General features: G+C 43.1%; 1 protein-coding gene across 2 annotated transcripts in view; it reads right to left on the reverse strand.

The window, feature by feature from the left end:
- LOC124613079 (pentatricopeptide repeat-containing protein 2, mitochondrial-like) overlaps positions 1–21,918 on the reverse strand; it is a 68,538-nt gene that overhangs the window by 15,936 nt on the left and 30,684 nt on the right. The window contains exons 4-6 of one of the 2 annotated variants that reach the window (XM_047141663.1): positions 18,855–19,049; positions 10,257–10,445; positions 10,040–10,150 (exon numbers count right to left, since the gene is read on the reverse strand). In XM_047141663.1, coding sequence (XP_046997619.1) covers positions 10,040–10,150; positions 10,257–10,445; positions 18,855–19,049 — 495 coding nt within the window. The remainder of the gene's footprint in view (positions 1–10,039; positions 10,151–10,256; positions 10,446–18,854; positions 19,050–21,918) is intronic. The other variant, XM_047141664.1, reaches the window with a different exon arrangement.

Genomic DNA, 21,918 nt, shown 5'->3' on the forward strand with positions numbered 1-21,918 from the left:
AACCCGACAGGAGACCATCACATAAAGGCCGAAACGTGAGAGACTCCTTTTAGTCGCCTGACAGATTTCACTGGATGTTTAAAGCAGCCATCCTTGCCGATGCAACTGTTAAATGTACTCAAGTGTGTGTGTGTGTGTGTGTGTGTGTGTGTGTGTGTGTGTGTGTGTGTGGTGTGGTTTGAGGTTTTCGGGCACTAAACAGCGTGGTCATCAGCGCCCAAATGCATAGAAACAGGAACACATGCAGTGAAGGGACGAAGACGGACAGCGAACAAGGAGAACGGCTAAAAGACACAGACCTGACTCAGTTACAAATCCTCACATACAGAGGCAAAACAAGAGGAGAAGAAACGCACTAAAAAAGGAAAGGAAACACAAGGAAAAGAGAACACAAATCGAAGTGAAACAAGTAGGTAATCATGACTGGCCGATCTCTTACCTAAAGCCTGGGTGAGCCAGTCACCCAGCAGCACATTAAAATCCTCTCCCTAAAATCTGAGGCAACAAATTGGACAGGACACAAAACCGTAAGACCTTAACCACAGTCGTTGCGTCGTCTTGCAAAATAGAGGGCAAATCCGGTGGCAAGGAAACCACCGTCCTCTGGTCAGAGAATAAAGGACAGTCAAGTAAAATGTGGCGGACAGTAATCTGGACGCCACAAGCACTGCAGATTGGGGGGTCCTCCCGCCGGAGTAAAGAACCGTGCGTTAAGGGACTGTGCGCGATGCGGAGGCGAATGAGGAGAACCTCATCCCGCCTGCATGACTGGTAGGACGTACGCCATGGCTGCGTGGTGGCCTTGACCAGACGCAGCTTATTTTCACCGACTGCCAGCCACTCCTCTTCCCATTGACGCATAACACGAAAACACAAAAGGGAGGTAACAGCATGGAGGGGGACGGCACATTCAACAACGTGAGGGAGGGAACATGCATCTTTGGCAGCCACATCCGCCAGTTCGTTTCCCCTAATACCCACGTGCCCCGGCACCCAGCAGAAAGAAACCTCCTTCCCCTGCCGTTGCAGGTGGAGTAGGGCATCATGGATGTTCTGGACGACCGTATCCGCTGGGTACAAGTGTTGCATGGTCTGAAGAGCACTCAGGGAGTCAGAACAGATGAGAAACTTAAGACTGGGAACACATCTCATCTGCTCCAATGCCCGCAAGATCGCAAACAATTCGGCATCAAAGATGGTAAATGCTGCAGGAAGCCGTAACTTGACGACTCGATCAGGGAAAACAACAGCACAACCAACAGAGTCCCCCAGTTTAGAGCCATCCGTAAATACTGGTACATGGCCGGCATGCTGGTTTAAAATATCGTAAAATAAGGAGGTAAAAACAAACGCAGGAGTGCAGCTCCTCCAGTACTCTGACAAGTCTAAAAGGACGCTGGGCCTCTGGAGCAACCAGGGAGGCAGGCGGGTAAAACCCTGGAGTTGGGGGTGCCACACGCTCCACACCAAGGGACTCAAGCAAATGCTTGGCACGAATCCCAAATGGTCTCGTTGCCCTTGGACGACTGGAAAAGAGACGTTCCATAGGCGGTCGGGTAACAGTAGGGTATGCAGGGGAGGTAGGACAAGCAAGGAATTGACACACCCGTCGCACCATGAGGAGTTTCCGCCGGATGGCGAGCGGCGGTTCCCCTGCCTCAGCACACAGGCTGGGGATGGGACTGGTACGGAAGGCACCAGTAGCCAGCCTGATACCCTCATGGTGTACTGCGTCAAGAATCTTCAGATACGAAGGCCTCGCTGACCCATACACAGTGCATCCATAGTCAAGATGCGACCAGACGAAAGCCCTATAAAACTGCAGCAGACGCGCCCGATCTGCTCCCCAGGACCGATGACTCAGACACTTCAAAATATTCAGCGCCTTCACGGCCCGCACCTTGAGGTCTTTAAGGTGCAGCAACCACGACAACTTGGAATCAAAAGTGTGGCCCAGGAACCTGACAGTGTCTCTAAAAGGAAGAATGGTGTCCCTCAGACGCAATTCAGGGGAGGTAAAAGCACGTTGAGAACGATTAAAATGAACACACACACATTTGTCTGCAGAAAAGGTAAAACCCGTCTTCGCAGTCCATGCCTCTAATCGCTTTATCGTAAGCTGCAGCTGCCGACTAGCAGTAACAAGACTGGAGGAAGAACAGAAAACAGCAAAATCGTCCACAAACAAGGAGCACTGGGCAGGACTCCGGATAGTGGACGTGATACTGTTAATGGCGACGGCAAAGAGGGTGACACTTAACACGCTTCCCTGAGGAACACCATTCTCCTGCACGTACAAATCAGATAGCACATTACCAACCCGATATCGAAAGAGGCGGCGGGAAAGAAAGGACCGAATGAAGATGGGGAGATGGCCACGAAAGCCCCACTGATGGAGTTGACTGAGGATAAGGTGGCGCCAAGTAGTGTCATACGCCTTATTAATGTCAAAGAATACACCTAGACAATGCTGGTTATGTAGGAAGGCCTGCTGGATGGCCGCCTCAAGCAGGGTCAAGTTGTCTATAGTTGAACGACATCTCCGAAAGCCACACTGACAGTGGCTAAGGAGCTGCCTGGTCTCGAGCAGCCAAACCAGGCGATGGTTGACCATGCGTTCCAATGTCTTCCCGACACAGCTCGTCAAAGCAATACTCCGATAACTACTGGGATGTATTCGGTCTTTTCCCGGTTTGAGGAGGGGAACCAAAATCGCCTCCCTCCACGAGTCAGGGAACATGCCGGATGACCATATCATATTAAAACAATTCAGGAGAACTTCCTTGGATGGCAGCAACAAGTGCTGCAGCATGCTGTACAGGATTTGATCATCACCTGGCGCAGTATCATGAGCCACAGACAGCGCCGAATCCAGTTCCCACATTGTGAAGGGGCAGTTGTAGGGTTCAGAATTTGGAGACCGGAAGTCCAAGTGATCCCTCTCGACGGCAGTGCGGTAGCGGCAGAAATCTGGATCACAGTTGATAGTGGCAGTAGATTCGGCAAAATACACGGCCAGTGTCTGGGCAATGTCTCTCGGCGCCGTGAGTAGACAACCCTGATGCAGCAATGCCGTGACAGGTAGTTGGCTGCGCTTCCCGGAAATCCTCCTGATGGCTTCCCATACTTTTGTAGAACTAGTGGAGCGAGAGATGGAGTTCAGGAACGATTGCCATGACCGCCGTTTGCTCTCTTTAATCACTCGCCGCGCCTTGGCCCTTGCCACCCGAAAGGCCGCAAGATTGTCAGCTGAGGGACGGCACTTGAAGCGGCGCAGAGGTGCACGGCGGGCCCGGATGGCTGAGCGGCACTCAGTGGTCCACCAAGGGACAGGGCGCTTCTTGGGATGACTTGAGGACCGTGGGATCGACAATTCAGCAGCATGGGAGATCACGGCTGTAACATGGTCGACCCATTCGTGGACGCTGGCACGGTGTTCCAAAAGAGCTAAATCGCTGAAAAGTGTCCAGTCAGCTCTACAGAGGTGCCACCTGGGCGGCACTGGTAATGCCATAGTCTCATCCAGGGGGCGAATCCAAAGGGGGAAGTGGTCACTAGAATGGAGCTCAGCGGCAACCTCCCACAGAGCAGAATCCGCGAGTGCTGGAGAGCAAAAGGAAAGGTCAATAGCTGACGACGACCCAGAAGCAGTACAGAAATGAATGGGAGCACCAGAGTTGAGGATGCACAGTTCTTCGGATGCCATGAGGCTTTCCAGAATGCGATCCCTGGGGCAAGTAGTCGTAGAGCCCCAATAAGACATTATGAGCATTGAAGTCCCCCAGAAGGAGAAATGGGTGGGGGAGTTGGGTAATAAGGTCTGTGAGAGCCTCAGAGTCTATTGCATCCTGAGGTGGTAAGTAAACGGAACAGATTGTGAGCCTCCGCCCCACAAGAAGGTCAACTGCAACTGCTTGCAAGTCCGTAACGAGAGGGAGCTCAGATGAGTGGTGCATGTCATGGGCAAAAACCGCATCACCACCCTTTGCCCTTTCCCCCATCAGATCATCTTTTCGATACACGGTATATCCCCGTAAAGAAGGAGCATCAATGGCCCGGAAATGTGTCTCTTGGAGACATACCCACAAGGGGCGCTCTTGTACAAGGAGTTGTAATTCGGCCACATGCGTCCTGAACCCATTCAGGTTCCACGGTAATATGGGAGCCAGTGATCAGGGTGGCTGAATTTTCACCCTGCCCCTGTGCTTTGGAGGAGAGCCCGTACTGGCTGGAGATTTATTCCTGGGGCGAGAAGATCGCCCCCGGTCGACATCAATGTCCATCAGCTCCGATGGCGACCCAAGGGAGATGTCAGATAGTACGATGGCATCGTCATCGGACTGACCCTGACTAGTCTCCTCAGGCGGCAAAACCTTCACCTTCGGCGTCTTCGTCTTGGGGGGCTTAGAATGAAGAACCTTGTCAACAGTTGGAGCTTTACTTGCCTGGGGAGAAGGTGCTATATGGGGAGGGGCAGGAAGTACCCCAATGTCAGCAACCACGGCCTTGTCCGACGTTGTGGGGAGAGCTGCAGGTTGCAAAACAACTGCAGCAGCACAAGTGCGCTGGCAAATGCCGGTATTAGTGCTGACACTAGCAACCTCCATTTGTGTAGCAACAGTGGTCAACTGTACCGGTTTCTGCAGAGTGGAGGCGAAAGATGTTGTAAACACAGGAGGCTGCATGGCCTTAAAGAGCTTCTTGGCCTCACCATAGGGGATGCGCTTAGATGTTTTGATCTCTTGTATCTTCCGTTCCTCGAGACAGATGGGGCAGACCCGGCTCCAGACAGGGTGACTCCCAGAGCAATTCACGCACTTCACAGGCGATGAACAATCGGCTCCTTCATGGGCAGGCTGACCACATTTACCACAAGTGGCTATCCCATTGCACCCCAACGTAGTATCCCCAAAGCGCTGACATTTAAAACAGCACATTGGGTTGGAGAAATATGGCCATACTGGCAAACGTAAGAAACCCGCTTTAACATGCTCTGGGAGTCTCGGGCAATTGAACGTGAGAATGAACGAGTCGGATTTGACTAGGTCCCCATCGACTCGTTTCATAATATGCTGCACGTCGACAATACCTTCGTCAGCCCACTCAGATTTCAACTCGTCCTTGGGGATATCCACCAAGTCCCTACATGTCACAACACCCTTACTATAGTTCAAAGTGGAGTGGAGCTCGGTCTCGATAGCGTACCCTCCGAGACAGGTTGCTTTCCTAAGAGAAGTGACTTTACGGGAACTAGAAGTTTCAACTAACAGAGTCCCATTGCGCAGACGCTTCACAGATTTCAGTGTTCCTGCAATTCCCTCAAAACCCTTGTGGATGTAAAAGGGAGAAACTCTCTCAAAGCTACCTTCCTTCCGTTTGACAATCAAAAACACATTCTGGATATCAGCATGTGCTCTGTTATGACAGTCTGATAAATCTCTAGTAACACCAGGCGCTGGAGGACTCGCAGCACGAAGTCGCTTTTTCGATGGGGTGTGTTTTCCTACCAGTGGGCCACCCAATCCACTGGTAGGGGGAAATGTAGAGGTCGAAGGGTCCATTGTGGTCCCACGAGCAGCTAGGGAACTAAAGGTCCACGCAGACAGAGCCCCGCGTGCCTGAGTAAGCCTTATACAACTGGGGTGCGACAGGTGCCCCAGAGGTTGCCCGCTTGCAACTGTTCCACCCCAACAGCCATGCATCTTATAGGCGCACAGCACACCGTAAGATTGAGGGGTTTTTATAGAGGTTTACCTTCCTCGCAATCCAGGCGGTCAAGCCAAGATTACCATTCCCCGCAGCACACAACATTCCACCGCTGCGCCATGCGGTGGTCACTGAAGCATGTCCGGGGTTTACGGTGACAGGAGACTGGCGGCGCTGACCAGTCCCCAGCTCAGGACCCCGGGGTCGCCAAGCCCGTACTCAGCAAATGAATGCTGAGCCCCTGGGGGGAAATGTACTCAAGTAATATGCAAGATCCTTCTTGGTCTTCAATGCTCAATTAGAAAAAACACTAATGCTACAATTGTGAAAATGGTTTATGGCTCGCCCATCAGGATACCAAGTGATTTTTCTCAAGAGAATGGCACAAAAAGGGATTCACACTTACCCCAATTTGTGTCACAACTGTAGCAGTATATGAATTGTCTAAAACCTGTCCAACATACCCACAAAGCAAAAGAAAACCATTCACATGTAAGGACGTCAGCAACTCAACATGTGTTTGTAAGGGCTAAATGAATGAAGAAGGCATTAGAGCCTCCATATGAAGGCCCGTATGAAGTGATCGAAAGGAACCCAAAAATTTTTGGACTTAAAGTGAAAGACCACACAAAAAATATTTCCACTGATCAATTAAAGCCTGTCTACCTGATGAATGAGAATAATAAACACCCTGATGGCACTCTGATTGAACTGTCAGCACAGCACCAACAACCAATTCTACAGAAGGTGAAAAACCACGAAAAACAACAAGATCTGGTCGTAAAATTCGATTACCAGCATGATTAGTTGAAGTCCTAAACTGACTATGCTACTGAGAAGGGAGTGATGTGGGAACATGACAAATTGCTGTTTGTATTTTTAATATATTTGAAAAGTGTTTGCCACAATACTGTGGGTATGATAACATTATTATTCTTTGGAATAACAAAAGAAAAAAAAATAAATTTGTTATTCTATGCTGATTGTAATTAAAGTATCTCAGTGTGCACGATAAGAAAATAAAATATATTGAAAAATCTAGTTAAACTGAGTCCTTAATGAATGTAAATTGTAACAAATTCATTAAATGATAGATCCACAAAACTAATAAGGAATTTGATTCACACATGAAATTGAAGTGTGTGTGTGTGTGTGTGTGTGGAGGGGGAGGGGCACACACACACACTTCTGAGAATGTGGATTTTCTACTGCCACAGGAGTTTGTCCACAAGTTTTAACATTTCAGCATCTTCTTCAGTGTGCCTGTCTACAACACAATGCCTCCTCTATATGGTGATTAATAATCTATTCTTTCCAAATTGTTGTTATTTCAACTTGAAATTTCCACTGTTTGGTATTCTTTATTTCTTATTCTCCAATATTCCACCACTTTCAGTAAGTTTTGAATTCCCCCCCCCCCCCTTCCCCGAACAATCTACGTTTTAGGTTCAGCATTGTGCCATACATGATTAGCATCAAGCAGCAACCTTATCCACCAGTAGATTATGCTTGTAATCAGAAATATGGATCTCTAGGTCACATATGCACAAAGTAGAAACTGGTGTACTTGAAAGTTTATGAAATGTGAATGTAGGGATTACAAGACACAGGAAAAGACTAATCCTTTCTCTTTGTATTCAAACTCCTCTTATAATCACCTATCATTTATGGAATGTTTTAACAATATTATGAAATGGACTCCAACCTGGATTTTCCATTGTTTTGGGAATAATTTAAGTAAGATAGCACAAGCAAGACCTGATACACATTTCTTGCAAATCCAGTATTTTAGACCTATGTCCTTTACTGTTCAAACATAGAAAGAATTTCAATGATTTATAGGCTTGTTTTCAGTGAGAGCAGACTGCAACCTCCCTTTCAGTGAAACATGTTTTCTGCAGTGCTTACTGTAGAAAGTGGTGTTTATATAGAACTATCAGTGTGGCACATCTTCGATAGCTGAACTGAATTGTCACTCATGTGAATGTTAAAACTGTACAGCAATATTCTGTGTAGCACTATCACAACTTATTTTCCCCACAATGTCCAACTTCATGTAAAGTCAGTTGCATCACCAGGACAATTTACTTCAGGAAACTATTTCCCCTCATTCTCATAGCAGGTGGGTCCCCCTCATCCTGAAGTCTGAATCATTTCCCTTGGAGAACGCTTTCCTCCCTGAGGAAGGAACTAATAGCTGCAAAAGCTAGCATAATTTCTAGTACTTTTGTGTGTGTCTGTCAGCATTACTAAAAATTTCGGCCACTGAAGGTATGTTCTGGTGAGCTTTTCCATGTAACTGATACAACTAAAAAACCCAAGGATTTAAAAATGTTTAAGTAGCAGTTACTTGCATCCATACTCTCAATCAATATAATACAGGGTGATTCAAAAAGAATACCACAACTTTAAAAATGTGTATTTAATGAAAGAAACATAATATAACCTTCTGTTATACATCATTACAAAGAGTATTTAAAAAGGTTTTTTTTTCACTCAAAAACAAGTTCAGAGATGTTCAATATGGCCCCCTCCAGACACTCGAGCAATATCAACCCGATACTCCAACTCGTTCCACACTCTCTGTAGCATATCAGGCGTAACAGTTTGGATAGCTGCTGTTATTTCTCGTTTCAAATCATCAATGGTGGCTGGGAGAGGTGGCCGAAACACCATATCCTTAACATACCCCCATAAGAAAAAATCGCAGAGGGTAAGATCAGGGCTTCTTGGAGGCCAGTGATGGAGTGCTCTGTCACGGGCTGCCTGGCGGCCGATCAATCGCCTCGGGTAGTTGACGTTCAGGTAGTTACGGACAGATAAGTGCCAATGTGGTGGCGCTCCATCCTGCTGAAATATGAATTGTTGTGCTTCTTGTTCGAGCTGAGGGAACAGCCAATTCTCTAACATCTCCAGATACTGTAGTCCAGTTACAGTAGCACCTTCGAAGAAAAAGGGACCAAAAACTTTATTGGCTGAAATGGCACAGAAAACGTTCACCTTAGGCGAGTCACATTCATACTGAGTTGTTTCCCGCGGATTCTCAGTGCCCCATATACAGACATTGTGACGGTTGACTTTCCCGTTAGTGTGGAAAGTTGCTTCATCACTAAACACAATCTTTGAAACGAAAGATTCATCTGTTTCCATTTGAGCAAGGATAAAATCACAGAAATCGATTCTTTTAATCTTATCAGCTGCAGACAGTGCTTGAACCAATTTCAGACGATAAGGTTTCATAACTAACCTTTTTCGTAGGACTCTCCATACAGTTGATTGTGGAATTTGCAGCTCTCTGCTAGCTCTGCGAGTCGATTTTCCTGGGCTGCGAACAAATGCTTGCTGGATGCGTGCTACATTTTCATCACTCGTTCTCGGCCGTCCAGAACTTTTCCCTTTGCACAAACACCCATTCTCTGTAAACTGTTTATACCAACGTTTAATACACCACCTATCAGGAGGTTTAACACCATACTTCATTCCAAATGCACGCTGAACAACTGTCGTCAATTCACTTCTGCCGTACTCAATAACACAAAAAGCTTTCTGTTGAGCGGTCGCCATCTTAGCATCAACTGACGCTGACGCCTAGTCAACAGCGCCTCAAGCGAACAAATGTACAACTAAATGAAACTTTATAGCTCCCTTCATTCGCCGACAGATAGTGCTTAGCTCTGCCTTTTGTCATTGCAGAGTTTTAAATTCCTAAAGTTGTGGTATTCTTTTTGAATCACCTTGTATATAGTCACAATATTATGAAAAGGAAATAGATGAGAGACACACAGTGTGTGTGTGTGTGTGTGTGTGTGTGTGTGTGTGTGTGTCTCATCTATTTTTGTCGAAGGCTTTACCGGCCGAAATCTCTGTTTGTAACAGTCTTTTTGTTGTGCCTATCTGCGACTCACCATCTCTGCTATATGGTGAGTAGTAACTTTCCTTTTCATAATATTATTACATTCCATCCTGGATTTTCCATTGTTTGTTCACTAAAGTGAAATTAATTATTTACGTATATCGTGATATCGTGAGCACACTATGGAATCCAATTTGCCGGCCGGAGTGGCCGAGCGGTTCTAGACGATTCAGTCTGGAACCGCGCGACCGCTACGGTCGCAGGTTCGAATCCTGCCTCGGGCATGGATGTGTGTGATGTCCTTAGGTTAGTTAGGTTTAAGTAGTTCTAAGTTCCACGGGACTGATGACCTCAAATGTTAAGTCCCATAGTGCTCAGAGCCATTTGAGTCCAATTTGGTGTAGGTCCAATAGTGCTTTCAAAATTTTTCACGTATATCAAAAGGAACAAAGACACAGATAGCGAACAGTAAGTACTTACGACATCTTTAGTGAAGGAAACCTTTGCTTGGTTGGGATTATCTACTTGTACGGCTCGCCTCAACACAGCCACAGCATCTTCAAGTCTGTTCAGATCTGCAAGTGCAGCTGCCTGTTACATTTCATCATGTATTATTACAACTGCATATTTTTTTGATGACAGAAAGTATTTACATAATAATCACTTCTAACACACATTTTTAATTGTAGAATAATACCTTGAGGTTCCTTATCGTGATATAGTTCTGTGCACCAACGTTCGATATGATCTCTGCTGTAATATGGGGTGCATTTTGATTGAGAGCAAGAGCCGCAATAAATGTAGCAGCTCTTCTTGTTGGCTGATGACCCACTTCTTGTAAATTTTTCCATAAATCACTTGCATACTTTAAGCTGTCCTCTGAATTCTGCATACAGATATAACATTTATTTTAGAATCATGTTACAAGATGATAATACACAATATACAAAAATAACAAATTCCTAGCAGCTCTATGAATTTTTCAATTCTATTAAGTTATTCTCAGTCACAAACAGTATGACAGAAGCAGTATTGAGTCACGACTAATACCACATAGACCAATGCAGACAGCCTGTTGGTTGTTGGGCAGTGCACATTTGTCTTACATAACGTGGTCTCACAGTTCCAAAACATAGGACGAGCAGAGAGTGTTTGATACACATAACTCTGTAACTTAGGTAATTTGAGGCAAATGAGAATATTTTTCACTTCCACTAGTGCACTGTGGCCACTATCAAAGCAACTATCACCTCTCATGACAAGCTGTCTGGATAGCTACAAGACAAATTATAGTATGTGACACAAATGATTGGTATTGACAGCTTATGTGGGCATGTAGCAATGTTACCGGATGAGGCATGCAGCACCCAGTTCGCTACTAATCACATACTCTTGTGAAAAAACAAAAAAGATGACAATATGTAGGTTGTACTTACATGCATAAACTTATTTACAGTTATTAGTTCTAATATATAAACTTAAAAAATTGAAAAGAACAGTTCAATATCTCCTATACCAAAAAACCTTAAAAGTTGTTATATTTCACAACAGAGATGCAAAATATTTTTGTAACATTGTAAAACATTGGCAGTTGCAATGTTGTAAAACACTGGCAGTTATTGTTTTCATTGTTAAATATTTTCATTAATAACTTGTTACACAATGGGTGACAGAATAATTTATCACTACATTTGTAGACACAATCTGAAAAAATACACACAATGTGATATTCAGTTGATGATTTGCTATCGTCTTAAATTACCAAGTGTGTTGTAGTTACAGTAATGTGAAAACACCACTCACATCATCACTGTCAGAACCTAATTTTGAATTATTTTCTTCCGTAATGCTTGAGCTATCACTGCTCTCTCTCAGACCCATAATTAAATTTTCTACACTACCTTCCAAAAAGCCTTGGTTGCCTCTGTGATGACACCTACAGTGTTGCTCACTACTTTCTTCCGGGCCTCTCCCGTCATTTTACTAACAGCTTCCAAAACATGAGTCTCAACTTTACAGAGATGGTGAACTGTTTGTTGCTGCTAGCAACCGCTTATTTTAATATTTGTGCCCACAGACCTTCAGTAGCATTGCACTGAGAATGGTACAGACGAAGCTGAACGATTTCATGTTCTTGTCTTTTAGCAATTTCATCAATGATGTGTGTTGGAAATTATGGTTTCATTTGTGCTACAATTTTGAGTGCTTCAGCCTTCTTCAACTAATCTCTCAGACCTACAATTCATCTTTTGAACAGCTGAATAATTTCATCTTTCCTTCTTGTCATAATTGGTGTTTTACCATGAACAACTGAATGATACAGGGCATTATCCATAATATTGCCCGACTGCCTTGTGAGATTTGTCATAAGTGATGTTCCAAACCACTTGCGGGGAAACTAAATTATCAACTCCCTTAATGACAATAATCCATTTTTTTCTGAACGAAAGATTAACAGATAGTTTGGAAAAAAAGGGAGGAGGAAAGGAGAGTGGAGGGGGGGGGGGAGGGGGGAGAGGGAGGGGGGAGAGGGGGAGGGAGGGAGAGAGGGGGGGGGGGACAGAGAGAGAGAGAGAGAGAGAGAGAGAGAGAGAGCAATGTTCCTGCATGTAAAATAGTTTCTCCAACTTTTCCAACAGGCACTGCCACCTCTAAATAATGAATGACTGGAAGTGTCACCTAGCCAAACAACATTTTTGAATATTTCACTCTTGCTTCTCAGCAGAAATTGGAACCACTATGCAAAATCTGTCCTTTCCATTACTGTTTCATGTCCATTTATAAATGAGTAGGTGAAGCCCATGTCTTTTCAGCACTTTATACTTTGAAAATTTCCTTAATTTAAAAAGGTAGTCTTTCTGAAGCAACACAAGTGGTTTGCATAATGTGACATGTTCCCTTTATTTACAAGGGAACTATCTCAGATTGAATCGCTAAAACAGAGTACAACTGCATTTTCATTATGAAGCTGTGCCTGTTCTACCACCCATAGGGGTTATTTATCTGTAACACTCCACAGTTCTGTATAATCAATGTTTGAAGGAAAAAAAATCTAAAGTCTTTAAAAGCACAAGTCACTGATGAAGTAATAGATAACAATGAAAGCAGATGATAAAACATCATTCATGTAATGTGACCTGGGTTTGTCAATTTGCAAAAATACAAAATCAACAAGATCCATGCAATAGAGTTTACACTGTCTAAATAAATATACCTCCAGAGGTTGGTAGCATTTGGCTGGCTTTGGTGGCAGTATCTGTAGCATAATATTCTTGTTAGGAAAACATTATTCTATCAGACTGTAGTCTTTGTGCCTTGACTTTGAATCACAAAGTAATAGACCATTCTCACCAACATGTTCACAAAGGACCAATCTGAAAAAACTTTTCATGTGCTCCCTGGTCATTTTTCCATTTTTACTCACTTCAGTACAGAAGTTCTGTGGACACATTTCTGCTAGTTTCTTTGCAACCTGTGGGCCAAATGGCCCCTGTGTTTTCTGCAAACAAATGTAAAGCTAAAGCTTGTTAGTTAATCTACCATCTATCAATACAGCCACATCTATTTTGCAACTGTGTGTGGCACTATGAACAGATTTTACCACACCAGCTGTTGATTTTTAGCATCTGTGTGTGAGTGTCTGGGCAATATTGCACACATGTGCTTAACAACCTTTTTTGTCTTCAACAAACATGTTTACATATGCCTCAAATTTTCTCCTCTCTTTCTAATAATATGGTACTTTTAATTTCTTTGTTTGCCATGACTGTAGTGATATGCCTGGATGATTATTATCTACTTCTTTGAGGCCACTGATGAAATGCAAAGAAGTTTTAAAATTGTCCAGAGCAATGGTCCAAGCAGCTCCCACAATCTTCACTTGAATGTGCCAATAGTGGTCTACTGATCCACAGTCTCTGGCTTTGTCAAACTGCACTCTGACAGATTCATTTAAAGCCTTCAGTTTTGAAATTTGTTTCTCTTGAAGTGGCCTGGGTCGCGTTTTTTCTGTATCGCATAATTTAAAATTATCTCGCAGTTGGATTTTGAACTGATGTGACTATAACAGTTCGTAAGTTTTCTGTAAGAAAGTCAAACTTTATTAAAATAATTCTCATAAATATTGTCCAATGTTCTTTCATCAATACACTGTAGCACACTGCTTCGTGATATTTTTGGGTTTGAAGGTGCGTATCCATGACTTCATTTAATCATGAACATTCCAGAACTGCTGAAACTATCATACCCATGGGCAGTTTCTTTGCCACTGTCAGACTCAATCACTATTCCGATCCAATGTGTCGGTATGTATCTGTTAAACCCCATAGTATTTTTGCATTATGATGTCATTTTACATGTATGAACATTGCTGATCCTCCACTACAATTACATACTCATTATCCAGTGCGTAAGCTCGACATACCTTTCCAAGCAACTCGACATAGCTTTACAAGCATCAGGTTCACAACATTCACACGATTAACCACCTGCAGCTTATTCATGTTTGACATCTGTACATGTGTTTCACCATGACACACTGCAACATTCATGTTCGTACTGTCTGCACAGCTACGGCACAGTGGGGCTACTACTCTGACCTTCAGATGGCGCTGGTGGCTACACACATAGTTATATACATGAATGACGTTGATAGCTATTCAGAAGGGTACAAAATTATATTTAACACACGTTTTCAATCAGTTTTACTCATTCAAACTGGGGTACTTCCCTTCTTAGAATAGTTCTATATATGTCAAATAGGGATTTTCTGAAAATCGTCCAAAGCTGTCATTTACTACTTCTTCTACCGCCAACTGGTTCTATAGAACTTCTTGCCACTCTTCCTAAAGCATGCACCTCCCATTCCTATCTACATCCTAAAATATATTAATAACCATCCTGGCTGTCCCATATCAGCTAGCTTTCAAGCCCCCTATCAAAAGTATCACAGACATTTTTGATCACTTCCTTGAGCATCTCAAATTCATTTCATTCCTCTTCCATCTGGAACCTTCCTTGTTACCGACAGCCTGACCTCTCTCCACACAGATATTGCACATGGCCTCTCAGCCCAATAACATCACCTCTCCTAAAGACAACCCAAGAGTCTACAAAAAACATTGTCTATTGTCACCCTAACCAACTTCATCCTTACGCATAATTACTTTACTTTCGAGTGCCAGGACTACAAATAAATCACGGAGCATGTCCTAGGAACCACAATGGTCCTGTCCTATGTCAACCTTTCCATGCCATGCAAGAGGCAGTTCTCAAGACCCGGAAGCTGACCACCTGGCTTGATACGGACTTATTAATGACATCTTTGTGGTTTGTACTCATGATAAAGAAGAAATCCTCCACATCCAGCAACAGTTTAATTCATTTTCTCAATTCAAAATCACCTGATCCCTTTCCAGAACCAAAGCTGCCTTCCTTGTCATTGACCATCTCCACACTGTTTGCTGATGACAACTCTATCTGAGATGGCAAAGGACTTGTAACAGCAAGCAACTGGAATTCATATTGTGAGATCTTAAAGCTTTCCTGGTGTATCAAATGTTTGTATTGCTCTCTAGTGTCCAGCCAGGTGCAGTTGTCAATTAAATACAATATTTCAAAGGTGTAGCTTGCTATCATCTTCAGGAGATACCAAAAGAACGGGTGTCTTTGCTACATCACACTTCCTTTATCCTCTTCATCACTCCCCACACATTCCCTCACTAGCTGGCCATGCAACATGCGCGGTAAAGTGATAGGCAGATGCAGTTGCTGAATACTGGGCATGAACTGCAGTTTCTCTACGTTCTTGCCAACTCTATCAGGTGCAGAAGTAGCTCTCAGCCCACAGTGTGACTTCAGCTGGCTGAGCACTGGGTCTCAACCTTTCCTGACAGTGAAGCCAATGTCGCTATTGATCAGCCCATTGGCCACTTTTACTTTAAGTCACTCCAAAGAAATTATACTGAGGGAGCTTGAGCATTTTAAGGACATATTCAAGGAGAACAGATACAGCACAAGACAAATTCAATGTGTGTTCATGCAGAAGGTGCAGGTCCAGCAAATTGAACACTATGAGGAGTTTAAGACATTGGAGTATCTGCCATACTTAATGTAATATTTAATGCATTTTCCTCTTCTGGAAAGGCATCCACTATTAGCTATGGTGTCAGATGATGTGGGGCTCTGTAAAATGTGTGTCTACTACATTTCATGCAAATGCAGTAATACAATGATCAGACTGTGCTCTTGTAACCCAGTGTGGGTTGCAACACAATTATATGCTCACACTCACATCAGAGCTGATCTGGGATTTAAGGTCATCCATTTCTTGGTATATGGAGCCCATGCGCAGGAGTGAAACAGCTGAGATTTTTCAGGTCTCTGTGGTTGGAGACAGTACAGAAAGACTTCGGTGTTAGGCTAAGTATGAACATATGGTCATGATAGTGAAATGAGACTCTGGGTTGGCTTACTGATCTCCTTTTCACTACTTCTTCCCATGTTAGCAATGAACATGCAGAAGAGCACATACACTAGTTTATAAAAACGTAGATGAGGCTTGTTAGAGTCTCCAGTCAGCCGGCAGAGCAAATGGACACCCCAGCATATAAGTTTGTTAAGATAAACAGTAACATAGTGGATGGCACTAAAGACCACGAACCGTGAAAGTGCCAGAATCTGTTGCTTTAATCGAACCCTTAGTTTTAAGTACACGTTAAAGTAAAAGTGACATACAGATAGGTACATGTACACAAATGTATGATGGAAAACCATAACCCAGTCCAGAGATACTTACAGCCACACTTTACAAGTCCTTCTTAGTGTGGAAGCTTAACTCACAAGATGTCTTCTGTATAGGCTGTTGTTCATCTGAGGCTGAAACTCTTTTGATCACTGGACTCGATCTCTGCCTTGGAGGGTGTTTGAGTGTGTCTACATATGACAATTGGAGGTGTTTGCTTGCAGATGGGTTGTGATTCCATTGCTTTTTATCTCTAATTCGCAATCTGTGAGTGTGAAATCAAGCAGTGGTTTCTCAATGGACTGGTGAAAGTGGCTTGCACTACACATCCCTACCTAAGTTACAGGCTTACAATTAATATTCATACTTAGATTTTTTTTGTTTTTTTCCTGGCGACCTTGCATGATTCAGACATTTCAGTGCAGACCGATAAAGAAAGGTACCAAGAGTGCAGAACACACACCAACCTCAATCAACACTCAAAATCTGCAGTTGTAGAACACTGTGTAGCTATAGGGGTCTGAATGAAATATGAACAAATGGAAGTGCAAGGGCAGATCTTGCCACTTCTCAAAAAACCATGGAACCCAGAACTAAGCCAACTGAGATCACACTGTCAGCTGAGATTTACTTCCACACATGACAGTTGCAGCAGAAGCACTGAGGGATTGTAGTTGGCATCCAGCACAGTTTGCAATCCCCCCCCCACCACCACCACCACCACTCCGCATGACACAGTGAGCAGCCTGGTAATGGGAGAAGGGGGTGAGGAGCGATAAGAGTAGAAAGGAGGTGCGATGTAACAGACAGACGATATATGTGTATCACCTGAGGTATGCTTCAAAACAATGTGTTCTCTAAATGATGTCCCTGCCTGGACAACTGAAAGCAATACAACAGGAATGGATAGTGTTTTAAAAAAAGGCTAAGATGAACATCAACAGAAGTAAAACAATGGTAATGGAATGCAGTCAAATTATGATGATACAGACAGAATTAGATCAGGAAACAAGACACAAAGTAATTGACGAGATTTGCTATTTGGGCAGCAAAACAAGTGGTGGTAGACAAAATCGAGAGGACAAAAAGCAGACTGGCAATAGCAAGAAGTGAATTTATATAAAAAAAGAGAACTTCATTAACACAGAATATAAATGTGAGTGTTGGGATGTTTTTCTGAAGGTATTTGCATCGACTGTAGCCTTATATGGAAGCAAAATGAGGACAATAAGCAGTTTGGAGAAGAAGAGAATGGAAGATTTTAAAATGTGATGCAACTGAACAATGTTTAAAATTACATGGGTGGATCAAATAACTAATGGAGCAATACTGAATTGAATTGGGAGGAAAAAATAAATTTGTGCCACAACTTGACTCAGAGACAGGATCGGTGGTTATGACAAATCCTGAAACATAAGGGAATAGTGATGGAAGGAAATGTGTGTGCAAAGGGAAGCTGAGGTTTGAATATACATTGATCGTTCATATTAATGTGACCCCTGCCTATGTATGATGACAACATACAATAATCACTCACAGAGAGCAGGCAGCAGCACTAGTAGTGGAGGGTGTTTAAAGCATGTCAGGGGGCAGAGAAGGGTGTAAACAGAATGATTTATCTGAAGTCCAAAGGGGCATGATCACTGGTTTTGCTGACCTCTGTTCATTGGAATTTGCATGCCCATATCGCAACTGGATGCCCACTGAATGACAACAGGTGACCACCTCATATACATCACATTTTATGCTCCATCAGACTGCTACTGGTGTGTAATGCGTGAAACGTCTGAAAGCAAACACCCAGTCTGGCAGAGCATGCATTATGGCATGGGAAATGTTTTTGTGGCATACCCTGGATGATCTTGTCATTCTGGAAGACACAATGGATCAACACAAGTACGCATCTATCGCTGGGGACCATGACCACCCCTAGATGCAGTTTGTTTTTCCTCGGCACCATGGCATCTACCAGCAGGACAATGCAATGTGTCACACAGTTCACAGAGTACATGCATGATTTGAAGAGCACCAGGATGAGTTTACCATACTCCTGTGGCCACCAAACTCTCTGGATTTAAACTTAATTGAGAATCCCGTGGGATCACCTCGAGTGGGCTGTCCACACCATAGATCCACAACCAAGAATCCTAGCACAGCTGGCCATGGCATTGGAGTTGGCACGGCTCCACATCCCAGTTGGTACCTTCCAGTATCTCACTTACAATCTTCTTGCACGCCCTGCCACAGTCCGTACATGAAAAGGTGGTTATTTAGGCTTTCAACAGGTGTTCACATTAATGAGACTGTACACTGTAGTAACAGATTCGAACTGATGTAGGTCGCAGTAGTCACACCGAGATGGACAGGCTTGCACAGGGTAGAGTAGCACAGAGAGCTGCATCAAACCACTCAGTACAAAGTACTTTTGAATTGTTGTCATTGTTTTATAGTTACACTCTTGTCAGTCATGATACCAAGTCTAAATTGAATACTTACAAAACACTGAAAAATGCACTGTAAAAATATGTCCTTCAAAACATAAAATTAGCTCACCAATTTGTAGCAAGCTGCCATAGTTAATACAACAACATTTTTTGGAAATCTTGCATTCTGAATTTGTTTGTCTTTAATCATTTCAAATACAGTTAGCATATCTTGGTATTTCTCATTCTTGTAGAGGAGGTCCAAAAGTAACTGATATGATATTAACTGATCAAAAATCCCATCAAGAGCAGAGTCTTTGAATGCCTAGAAACAAACAGAAAAATTAAAAGACCATGGGAAAGTCTAACATTATTTTAAGAAAAACAAGTAACGTCAAATACAAAGAAGTATGGTCACTGGCTACTCCTCTCTTCTAAAACTGAAGTTAAAAACTTGTGAATTTTACAAATTGTAAAGTATGTGCATATGAAGCAATTAATGTCTTAATGAGTTATATTTGTAGGAATGAGAGAGACATCAGACAATGCAGATGCCATGAACTAAATGTCACGGAACTTTGTGAGATTACAGCCCCTTGTACTATGACATGGACAATATTATTCACAGGAGCATTTTTAACAGGGCATAATTTTACATTTAAAATAGCCAAGAATTTCCATTAATATTGCATTTAAGTTCTAGCAAGTTTTGAAATTTTTTGTTGCCAAGCTGATTACAGGTATTGAGTATCACACACAAGATAAACTATCAAATGAATCCCAGTGTTGAACTATTTCATGTTGTGGAGGGTGATTCAAAAATCCCTTGACATTCCCTTGAAATATTTAAAGAAAGTACAGCCACTGTTTCGGCTCGACTGAGGGGGATGACTTACCAAGAGGTCCGACAGGATTTCCTTAGGAAGTTTAGAAAGACAGGTCCATCTGGGCAAGCTATCAGGGATTTAGTAAAAAAGTTCAAAAGAATGGGAAGTGTTGCTGGTGGAGTAAATTCTAGGTGGCAAGTAACATCACTAGAGCCTATAGACATTGTACAGAATGCTACCAACTGCAGTCCAACCAGCCCAACATGATGGCTCAGTAGGAGCTAAATGTCCCGCAAACAACTGTGTGGCAGACACTGAGATTCACGTTGAATAAACAGGCGTACAACATCCAAACTATGCACCACTTTGACCATAAAGACACTGCTGCTCGTGTTGCCATTTATGGCGAGAGACCTTCTACAATCACAAAGGAGAAAATCTCATGGAAAACTTTCTGTTCAGTGATGAGTCCACAATACACACATGTGGCAAGGTGAATAGGCACAACTGTCGCATTTGGGTGTACAACAACAGACACAATTTACCTAGATATGCTTCAACAGTAAGAAGTCTGTTCAAAAAATTATGGAACATTCATAATTTTGCGCCATTGGTATGTTGGAGCAAAATGCGGTTGGCATCCCTGCACATGCCTGTGTTTAACATGTAACTGCTGGAAGTTTCATTGTTGTATGTCTGTTACTTACTGTTCAGTGCTGCACTGAGTAGAACGTTGGGTTGCATATCTTGTGAATTTTGAGATGGCAGAGTTAAGAGGGACAACACATCTGCTTTAAATTTTGCGTGAAACTCAAGAAAACCTCACACAGGCACACCAAATGATGCAGGAAGCCTACAGTGATGAGTGCTTAAGCTATACTCAGTGTTACGAATGGTTCACACAGTTTAAAAATGGCCTGACAGAAGTGAAAGATGATCACCGTTCAGGACACCCTTCGACACTCATGTCAGGAACATCAACTAAATGGTGCTTGCCAATCGAAGACCAAGTGTCCAAAAGATTGCAGAAGACTGTAACATTTCAGTTGGATCATGTCATGAAATCCTGACATAGCATCATAGAATGCACAGTGTTGCTGCCAAGTTCGTCCCATGGCTCATGAGTCAAGACCAAAAAAGCCTCACCTCACAATCTGTGAAGAGCTTTTGGATCAGGCAAATGAGAATGAGATATTCCTTCTGATGGGTGGTGAGACATGGGTCTAAGGTTATGATGTTGAGAGCAACGTTCAATCTTCACAATGAGTCAGGAAATGTTCTCCAAGACCAAAAAAAGGTCGTCAGGTAAGGTCAAATGTCAAAGCCATGCTGATAGTGTTTTCTTTGACTTTGAAGGATTAGTTCAGCTCGAATTTGTACCACAAGGACAAACTGTTAATTGAAGTTACTATCGGGACGTGTTACGACACTTGTGAGAAAATGCAACAAGGAAATGGCCTGAAATGTGGCAAGACAATTCATGGTTCTTGCATCACGATAATGCACCTGCACATACATCCCTGTGGACGCATGACTATTGCACAAAAAACAAAATCACTCTGCTGCCTCATCCTATATACTCTCCACACCTGGCCCCTGTGGACTTTCTGTTATTTCCAAAGTTGAAAAACCTGTTGAAATGGCTAAGATTTGCAACAACAGATGAGAAAAAGAAAATTCACAGATGGTACTTCACATGATCCAACAGAAGGCATACCAACACTACGTTCAGAAGTGGGAATGACATTGGAAGTGGTATATCAATTGTGGCGGAGAGTATTTTGAAGGAGACCTTGCATAATAAGTAAAAGGTAAGCGTAGAAAAATTTTGTGGACAAAGTTCCGGAATTTTTTGAACAGAACTCATATCTGGAACCACAACTCTAACAGGATAGGATAAAAGACTTGTTTTCCAACAAAATGGCACACCTCCACACTTAGCAACTGTCATTTGGGATTACTTGCAGGAAACATTTTCTGGTAGATGGATTGGCCACACATCACCTAGTTCAGCTCTCATGACCTGATGCCTTTGGACTTGTTTGGGGTACAAAGGTGTACCAGGTAAAGATTAATAGCTTAGGCCAGTTGATACAGTGAATAACCATTGCAGCAAGAGTAATAACACAAGACATGTAATCAGGCAGTAGTAGCTGACTGAGACAGACGCAGCAACAGGGAAGTAATAAATTTTTGTTTGCATCAGAAAGTAAACCAATTTTGTGACATTAAAAGTTCCCAATCAGGGGCAAATTATTTAGTTTTACCTGAATGCTTTGGTAGATAGGTTTTTGAATACCTGCGTGTTACTAGACACAGTTCAAGCATTTTCGTAAGGGTCTACAGAAGAGCTGCGCAGCACGTGCC

This window comes from Schistocerca americana, chromosome 4, assembly GCF_021461395.2.
Source record: "Schistocerca americana isolate TAMUIC-IGC-003095 chromosome 4, iqSchAmer2.1, whole genome shotgun sequence".
Lineage (NCBI taxonomy): Eukaryota > Metazoa > Arthropoda > Insecta > Orthoptera > Acrididae > Schistocerca > Schistocerca americana.